This window comes from Charadrius vociferus, unplaced genomic scaffold (assembly GCF_000708025.1).
Source record: "Charadrius vociferus isolate BGI_N301 unplaced genomic scaffold, ASM70802v2 scaffold636, whole genome shotgun sequence".
In the NCBI taxonomy this organism is placed as follows: domain Eukaryota; kingdom Metazoa; phylum Chordata; class Aves; order Charadriiformes; family Charadriidae; genus Charadrius; species Charadrius vociferus.
This window is the reverse complement of record NW_009649189.1, coordinates 440,596-450,442: the sequence shown is the minus strand read 5'-3', so window position 1 is coordinate 450,442 and position 9,847 is coordinate 440,596. Positions and strand designations below refer to the sequence as shown.

Genomic DNA, 9,847 nt, shown 5'->3' with positions numbered 1-9,847 from the left:
TGAACCGGCAGCCGCTGCCTCTCGGGCAGGAGCAGTGAGTCCTGCAGCCCTCAAGGTGCAGCAGACCCCATCTGCAAAGGCGACTTCGCTTGCGGGAGCTGGCTCCCTTTGAGAGCGCGGTCTCCCTGCCCCTCCAGGCTCCTGGCTTCTCCAGCAGGCGCCGTTTTCCTCTCCTTATAAAATATCCATGGCTGAGCTTATCTGTGAGGTACAGTCAGTACAAAATGGCCATTCATCCAGCCCCCAGGCAGAGGTGGGAATACATTAGATCCTGCATGGAGCGCGCTGGGGCTGCGTGCTTTAATATATGGCCAACACGAAACGTCGGTCCTATAGAAAAGTCCCAGACCAGTAGTTTACGAGCTCAAAGCCCGTCTGGCTCGAGGAACAGCTGCACAGTCGCCTGCGAGCACTCGCAGAGCTGCCGCATTCAGAGCCGCCCCGAAATGACACGACTGCGGTTAGCGCAGCACAGAGCCCGGCTGCTCCACACAGGGTCTGAGTGGTTTTGGGGCCACGTCCCCCGCTGTGGCAGTCGGCTGCGAGCGTGGGCAGAGCCAGTTTGCGTTTGCCTTGCAGGTATTCCAGGCACCCGTGGCCTGACACGCTGAGGGCAAAGCAAAGGCGTTATCTCATCATTCAGAGATTATCAAGGGCTGCCCCGAACAAGAAATCAATGAAATGTAGACCTGGCGCTTAGAGACATGGTTTAGTGGTGGAATTGGCAATGTTAGGTCAATGGTTGGACTCAATGATCTTAAGGGCCTTTTCCAACCTAAATGATTCTATGAAACTTTCTGTTGTGGAGACCTGATTTTCAAAAGCACCAGGCAAAAGCTTTCTCTCCTGCTGCTGTCTCAGTCTCCACTTGGAGCCCTCAACAGCCCAAGATGACCTTTTTAGATGGCTTACCTGGGAAACCAGTGCCTAATAGTCTCAGGAAAAATAAGTATCCAAGTGGTCTCCGAGATAAAACCATCAGTGCCAGAGGAGACAGTCCCACCTCTTGTTGAGAAGAGCATTTTTATTGATGTGGCTTCAAAAGATCTTGCAGGTCACCAGAGCAGCCCTGCTCACATTGCGGCAGGGTCCCAGACTGGCATCACCCTGTCTGCACGGCAGTGAGGCCAACTTAGGATTCAAGAGAGGAGCCTCCCATGCGTTTTTTAAAAAGCAAAGCTGATATTAAAGGAAATTATCATAAGTAATATTTCAGCATTTAACTCTTCAAAGAGGCAAGCTCTTCGCATAGGGTCCTTTTCCTGCATAGAGCTGAAGAACAGCATCCCAGGCAGGACACAGAAGTATCTGAAAAAGGTGCCAGGAGTGAAACCAGCACTCTGCCAGCACAGCAGCTGTCAGTCAGCTGCAAACTTTGGAAATTGGGGGTAGGGAGACTGCAGGAACTGGTAGGGACTCTGCTTTCATTCCCTGCAGGAAACTTAAATCAAGGAGGAGTCAGGAAGCCTCAGGCTGGATTGGATCAGGTCCACTTTCCCTTCCAGGTATCTCTCGGGACAGCATCCTCCAACTCCAGGAGATGTTTCTGCTGGGGACAGTTACTGAGGTCCATCAGAAACTACAGTGGACAATTCCCAGTGCTCTCCATAGAAGCCAAACATACCTGTACAAGTACGGGTTTTCATTCAGGGCACTCACTGCATCGCTTGGGGCATTTGAGGCTCAGCACTAGGCACCGTTTGTTTCTATATCACTGCTTACAGTGTATTCCAAGAGCACCGGTTCAGAAGCAGCTTCATTGATTTCTTCTAATTACAAATCCTATAGAAAGTTTTTGGCTTGCAACAGTCCCAGTTTTCCTCTCAGTGGAGCCAATAAAAGTTAAGAGTTGCTCCCTGGTTACTGTCATTACAACAATAAAAACCCAGAGTAATTGAAAAGTGAATCAGGGAAACTGCCAGATTGGAGAGCAATGATAATAGAAGAAATTACCTGGGAGCCCAAACCCAATGCAAAATCTTTTCTCTGGCTGCACCGAGCCTGAGCCTGTTCTGGACAAACTCCTGTGCTGACGTGTTTCTAACAGAGGACGTGCCTCCTGCATCCAAGTACCAGAGCATAGAGCAAAGCTGGAGCAATGACCAACAGGTCAAACTCTCAATACACGAGCCAAGAAGGATGATTTTGAACCCCATCTGAGATGGTTGCTCTTCCTAAAAGGCAGAATGACAATGCAAACATAAAAAAATAATTCCTCTCTATATAAGTATAAAGCTCAAAAGGAAGAGCTGGACATGCAGCAACAGATACACATTCATCAAGAGAACAATTATTTCCCACTAGACAAGTGCAGGAAGACCCAAAAACCCACAAGTCATTACTTTTTCCATGTCATTAAGATTAGACGATAACCATGGTTGTGTTTGTAATCCAGGTAGCTTGAAGCAAAGCAACAGGTAGAATCACAGTAGATTCTGCAAAAGCTTGTCAGTGGCAATGCTGGTACAGCAGGAGACCAGCAAAGGCTTGTAAGAGTGAGAAGAAAGGAGCAGCCTATGTCAACATAGGCAACGGTGTGTCCCGAGGTGAGTTTTCCCACCTGAAGCTCTGGAAGCAGACATGCAGGAGCAGGAGGCTGATCCGAAGCTGTTGTTCTTCCAACACAGTCATCTCAGGACATAGTGGGGCAGATCCTGAAGCAGTCAATTGTCTTTTACTCTCCCCAAGGACGGGATGCATGGAACATATCGGGGGTGCCTCGTCCTCAGCTACCCTGCCTCTGTAAAGTCTGGGAGCACTTCCAGTGAGCAGGCTCACACAGCCCCGCAGATATCCTTAAAGAAGGATTTAAGCAAAGAGCAGGTCTCAGAGACTGCTCTGGGCTGTGAAGCATTCACAGGGGTGAGCATCCATCTGGTGATGGCTGAACACAGGGTTTGGACAGCTTCTAGAAAGACTGTTCCCTGAAGGGGGAAAAAACAAACCCATCAACTACAGAAAAAAAAAAAAAAAGTTTGCATTGGCCTCAGAGAACTGCCCCTGAGCCAAGAACAGGAAGAGAACTCCAACACAGGTTGAACATCACACCCTGATGAGATGGCATGGAGTAACCACATGCAGACGGGCTGCTCCTGTTGATATGAAGTGACCACTAGGATGAAATTATGGGCTTGGCACATGGGTGGACCCAGGAAGACGCTGGGGCTCGAGTTCAGATTTCAGTTTCCCCAAGACAAAGATCCCAAAGGAATGCATGGTTGGGCGATAGATGAGAAACCACTGCTTTTACCTCCACGGTACTGGCGTGCATTCAGCACTGCAGAAAGCCAACCAGGAGGGCTGCAAACCCTGGGCAGCCTCAAGGCACTCTGCAAACTTCCACTAACAACACCTCCCGACACCGCGGTAAGGCAACCATATGAATTAACCCCCATTTCCACACCTCTAGTTGCCAAGAGAAACGCTTTTCGTAATCATGCTGGTTGTGAAGTACACAGCTGCTCAATTTTACTTTGGTCTTTTAACATTAAAGAAAGTGGAATACGGGTGGTGAGATTTCCTCACGCACAACAAAGCAGGCTGGAAATTTGTGACTAAATACCGAGGGGATTTGCAATCCAGCTTTGAACTGTGCAACAAGGAGCCACTGGTGACAATGGTGCACTCGCTATTTTTAGGGAACACTGAATCCCCGAGGAACAAGGACAGCAGCAAAACACCAAACTCACCAGACTTGCTTTTCAGAGAACTCATCTAAGGCAAAACAGTCAGCTTTGGCTTTTGCCCCTGCTGTCCCCTTTTCCACAGATTTTCTGCAGCAGGTTTTTGATTGTAGCAGGAAATAAACAAATAAATAGAATTGTAGAAATTGGTGCTTCTAAGGATAAATGGATAAATATATACGTATGTGTGCAACTCTGCCTATACACACACACAGATAGGCATAAATATTTCAGGGCCCGGATTTAATCAAAGTGCATTCATTTTTCTTAGTTAACCACTGTGAGGATTAATGATTTTGCATCCATGCGATGAGGTGTGCTGCAGTGCTCAGGAAAGACGACTTCAGATAACCCACCGAGCAGCTCCCTGGCCAGATAAGGCTTGTCCTGCCCTTATCAGGCTGGGGGGGAAGGAGCAGGAATTTCTTGCTGTACCGTTTCCGAACTGCTGGCTGTGCAATCTGATCACAGGCTATCGCCACGCTCTCAATTGCAGAAGCAGGCACAAGTTTGCATCACCTTTCCTCCACTGCAGCGTCAGGGCCAGAGGTGTTTGGCTTTCCTGAGGTTTCTCGATGGTGGGTGGTTTAGAAGAGGGTGTACAAGTCCTGGTGCTCACTGTTTGCTGTAGGCAAGCCCGTGATTTGGGCTATAAGGGCTGAGAGTTCAGGGTGCTGTTCAAAGGATGATCATCTGCAGCACAGGGGGCAACTCGGAGCGTTTCCATCCTTCTTTACTGACTGCACCAATGGCTCAGAGAGAGGGGTCTCCTCACCTGGAACGTCAGCAGCCAGTGTGAACGCGCTCTCTTCCGTACCATTAGCAGATACTAATGCCACAAACCTTACACACGTGCAAAGTTCCTCTGCAGCAAAATGTTAATTTCTACATATTCTGCAGAAATCATCTGGTTTCAATACCTGGTGTGTCTAAGAACAACATTTACCTACTGGATAGACAGCAGAAGTCAGCTAAGAGGGAGGAAATGTTCTCTGCTTGAGCTCACTGCACAGGCACAAATGGAAAGTTGGAAGGAAAAAAGGGGCAGATTCAAGGTTGTGGCTAGTGGCAAGGTGTAAGAGCTACCAGAGGAGTCTCTTGGGGTTTTCTCTCTGTTGGTACCGGATTGATGAATCTGCAGCCTGGAACACCATCCATGGCATAGGGCTGTGTTTCTCTACCGCTCTACCGGCATTAAGTAAGCTGGCAAGAGCTCTAGCAACACCCATTTACAACATTCACACTGTTAGTGTTAAATGAACCCAAAAGAGCAAAATTTGCAAAGTTATATTGAGGTGTTGAAATGAGGTTGAAAAAAACCCATGAGCAGGGAACTGCGTCATGCCCACATGCCTCTCTTCCTCCAAGCACCATGCTTGTTATCGGTGGCTGAGCCTAACTCGGTCTTCTTCCCACAGTTCGACATGCAGAGGATAACACTGGAAGAGCTGAAACACATCCTCTACCACGCCTTCCGGGACCACCTAACGATGAAGGACATCGAGAACATCATTATCAACGAAGAGGAGAGTTTAAACGAAAACTCTGGCAACTGCCAAACAGAGTTTGAAGGTGAGAGAGAAAGTCTCTGTGTTTCTGTACAATTGTTCTCTTTCTGCTTCGTCTGTAAAACTCTGTGTGATCCGTGACATGCAGTGGGCAATCATGGAGTTAGCATGGAGTTATTTTAGAGTAAGTAGCAATGACACAGTTAGAGAGCTCAAGAGCTGCCGTGAGCCTTCTTCCATGTGGTCTAAGTAAAGCTGATTGTGTTTCAGGCAGGAGGATGAACTAGTGGGTGCTTTGCCTTATGGCCCTCCTTTCTCCAGGGGGGTTCAGGCTGGGGGATGTGCAGCCCATGCTGAGGTCAGTGTCTCAGACAGGCTGAATTTCCATACAGAAATATGCATGTATAAGCCCGTCACGGAAAGACTGTTGGCACCAGGTCGTGCTCTGGCAAGCTGTGTTAGGCTCCACCAGTTTTCTGTTGCCTTTCCACAAGCAGAAAAGGTCTTCTTGCTCTGGGCTCCCAGGGAACGGCTGGGGAGAGTCCCCTCTCTGCAGTGTAACACCAGCAATGAGCAGAGACTTCTGCACCCTCCTGCCCTGCACGCCCCTTGTTCGGCGCTGTCGGGACCACTGGTGTGAGGCTGCAGTATGCCACACAGGTACACCACAGGACAGCTCATCCCAACACACATGAGAGTGGCTGCAAGACCAAGGTCTGAGCAACCCTTAGAGGTAGCTGGAGAAAGGGAAACACTTTCTGCTGTTGCTTAACACAGCATCCTCTCAGCAGTGCCCCAAGACCACTGAGTAAGTGATCAGCAACCAGGATCAGATACAACCTCAACTTTTACAGTGGATTTTGCACTTTGACCGGAGATAACACTGGCAAGAACATGCCCCATTTTAAGCCACCGTGGGAGAAGGATTTTCTTGGACAGAGGAACTTTTGCTGCTCCCAAACATTGCTGGTTGGAAAACTAAACGGGTACAAATCATCTCAAGTGCAGAAAAGTCCGGGGAGACACCTACAGAGAATTGCAGGTTTTGTGCACATCACCCTGGGACAGCTACTGTGCTTTCCCACCCACAGCAATGCCACTTTATATAGGCCATTTTGGGGCAAATCTTGATATCTGAGGGGTCAAATAGCTGCTGAAAGGGCACCAAGCAGAGACACTGAAGCGTCTTTAAAACAAAGCAAAGGATAAAAATATTAGTGCAATTCTTAGCCTGGCTAATTAATGGGATTCAGAAGCTATATCCAGCACACTCACCCTCTGCTAAATACTGCAGAAAAGATGTAGAAGAGCACAGCTGAATTTTAAAAAGCCTGCAGGAGGGAGGCGAGCAGCAATGCTCTTTGAATCAAGCCAAGCAACATTTTTTTTTTTTGTTCCTCCTGGAGAGCAGCAGGGAGGAAGAGATGCTTACTTACATGAATGGAGTTGTTAGTCCCCACTGACCTGCTGATTTAGTGGAGACATGCGCCAGCTGTCACCGCGGCGAGACGCATGCGGGCTTCTTTCAGCTTCGATACTTGGGTGAACTATCCCAGTCGCCAAAAAAAAAAAAAAAAAAAAGGGTCCGAAAACCTAAATGCTCAGCATCTCATTTTGGAAGTCCCAGCTTCCAAAAGTACAGCAAGAACAGCTTTTCTCGTGGGATGTTGGCATTGCTGGTGCTAGGCAGAACCTAGAAGCAAAACAGACCCTTTTTTAGATGTTGTTAGAAATACACACACACACACACACGCAAAAATCCACCAGAGAATAAAGATCAACTGAACACTGTCAACAAAGATGCAAAGTTTTGCTTCAGGTCCCAGAAGAAGGGGACGGTTCTGGTCCGTGGCAGCTTTGACGTGAGCATTTCTCCCAGGAAAGGCAGGCTGAGAGCAGGTTGCGTCCCTGCAGCTCTCCAGGCTGGACATGCCATTACCGGAATGACCCACCTGTGCCCTTGGCGTTCCCATTTCCTAAACACTAAGATCCCGACAGGCCTCAAAAGCAGAAATTATGGGGCCTCATGGCAGGGATCAATGGCACTAAGGGAGAGCTGTCACGAAGGTTGGACAGCATCTCAGTCTAGCTTTAAACAGGGCTGTACAGAAGTGTCTCTGTGTAAGCCACTCTCTCTTGCCTCACTTCTTAATTAGTGGAGTGAAGGAGATGCTTTTTGGGTATAATTCATCAAGCTTATTTTAGGTGCTACCTTGGGATGAGAGGATTGCACCTTAAAAAGCACCTATTTCTTTCAACTGTAAAGGTAGCCTAAAGGGATTAGCTTAGAGGCTCACATCTATATTTAATGTACATTTCATCCACCCCATTGAAGCACCTTTAATTATGGGTAGGAATGAAGCCAAGCTGAGCCCCGATGGTTTTCACTGAGATTTGGGAATGGCTCCTAAGGGAAGAGACATAGCAGACACTTTCAGTAGTACTTTGCAGAAATGGGGGATCTCCACTCACTGTCACCTCCGGGTATGTTCTTGCCATCAAAGAGAAGCCCCGAAACCCTTCTCCATCCCATGGACAGAGGCACTCCCCCATCTCCATCCCTGGGGTTAGGCGGCTCAGCCCCGCCAGGTGCTGAACAGCACTATACGGGACACATTGCCATTGGTACAGATTTCTGTCTTTCTCACAGTTTTGCCATCTTGGCTTCTTGTCATAATGAGGTCTTCACAACTATGTAATATTCTTCCTATATCAACACAGACAGTATACCTTATCTCTCTCTCCCACACTCATATACACGCACACAACCACACACACACTTTAAACCAAATATAATATTCATATTATGGTCAGGGACAAGTCCAGGATTTATTTCAGTTCCCTCTGAACATGAGAGTCGTTTGCAAGACGTCAGATCTAGGCTTACATTACAACTTCCCCTCCTACGCATTTTTAGGGGTTTTCATTTGCCTTATTCTTGATGAAGAGCAAAGCAATAAAAATGCCCAACTCCTCAGTACAAGCAGCCCACACCAGCCCTGCTGACAAAGAATACCACCAGAAGGGAGGCACAGTTATGTCTTCTGCCTTTCATCTCGATTTTTATTAATGCTTGGGGAAGGAGAACAAAGTCAAGAACCAAGAAGAGTGTTTGTTTTATGAGAAAAGGCACAAGAAAAGGACAACTGTTTGCAGCGACATTGTGCTACCAAAAATTTATAGTACAAAAATCATTTGTCTGGCAGTTCCCTTTATCCAAACACGACATTAAGCTCATGGCAAACAAGAGTGCCGGCTGGTTACGGTGACCCATGCTGTCTGCCACGGGTATTTCATCCACAGCCCTGACACTCAAATTAACTGGATGCACAAGAGCTGCAGCAGCTCCCCTCCCTGCTCCCCCCAGACAAGCACCAGGAGCATCCACTCCTCAACTAAGGGCTTGGGAATGAAAAACTGACCTCTTAAAATGAAAATAACTCCGTCCACCCAGAGAAAGCAAATATCACTCACCTTTAGCAGGGTTATGACTATAAATACACTGCAGCTGTTCATGTCAGCAAAGCTTTTTCTGCAGTCGAGAAGGCTCTCAGCACTTACCCTCACCATCCCAAACCCACCGTGGGCATCGTCACCAGCCCAGCAGCCACAGCGAGGGGGCTGATCCACCCTGAGATGGTTTGGACCCATTAACCCCATGTCCCGGTGGAGAAGTTATAGCAACAGTAGCTCTGTCTCTGCCACTAGTGCCATGACGGTGAGTCCTCCTCACCAGCACATTCCCTGCATGTTGAGAAGATGAAGGATGACCCAGCCTCGCTTTGCCTTTGCTTCTTGAGATCTCATGTACGTTGGACAGCCTGTGAGCTGTTCTCCTCCCTAAGAAGGGGACAGGACATCTCCAGAGGAGCTTCAAGCTCTGACCGTGTCCAAGGAACCGGCTCACATCCAAACCTCGGCGTGTCCCATGGGTATTAAAAACTCCAGCTGCCAACCAAATGCAAAACAGATGGAGCATCCAGTCCTGCAACAATGCCAGCTACGGATACCAGCAGGAAAAAACACATATGCCATGCTTAAAAGATCTATGAATTTGGAGAAAGGAGAGAATCATAAAATGGGTTAGGTTGGAAAGGACCTTGAAGATCATCGAGTTACAACCCCCCTGACATAGACAGGAACACCTCCCACCAGCCCAGGTTGCCCAAGGCCACATCCAGCCTTGCCTTGAACACTTCCAGGGATGGGGCCTCAACAACCTTTCTGGGCAACCTGTTCCAGTGCCTCACCACCCTTAAAGTGAAAAATTTCTTCCTAATGTTTAATCTAAACCTGCCCTCTTCCAGTTTACAGCCATTCCCCCTCGTCCTACCACTCCATGCCGTAGTCCTTCCCCAGCTCTCCTGTAGCCCCTTTAGGTACTGGAAGGCCGCAATAAGATGTCCCCGGAGCCTTCTCTTCTCCAGGCTGAACAGCCCCAACTCTCTCAGCCTCTCCTCGTAGGAGAGAGGGCAAAAACTCACCAGTCAGCAGGAGGGGCAAATGGGTCTTCACAGTTAAGAGGGCAATTCACAGGGCAGCACATAGCTGTGTTCACAGTGAAGAAAGTCAGTAATTTCAGCTGCTTTGTCTGCCTGTGGATGGCAAGGGGGCAGAGGAAATGTTAAGCTCATCTTCTTGCTGGAGTAATTCCTG

The 9,847-nt window shown here is 48.2% G+C and overlaps 1 protein-coding gene across 1 annotated transcript in view; it reads left to right on the top strand.

Annotated features, from left to right (window-relative positions):
• The window catches only part of CALN1 (calneuron 1), a 137,588-nt gene that overhangs the window by 125,602 nt on the left and 2,139 nt on the right, over positions 1 to 9,847 (top strand). Inside the window, exon 5 of the mRNA XM_009888854.1 lies at positions 5,102 to 5,255. Within this exon, the coding sequence (XP_009887156.1) occupies positions 5,102 to 5,255 (154 nt within the window). The remainder of the gene's footprint in view (positions 1 to 5,101; positions 5,256 to 9,847) is intronic.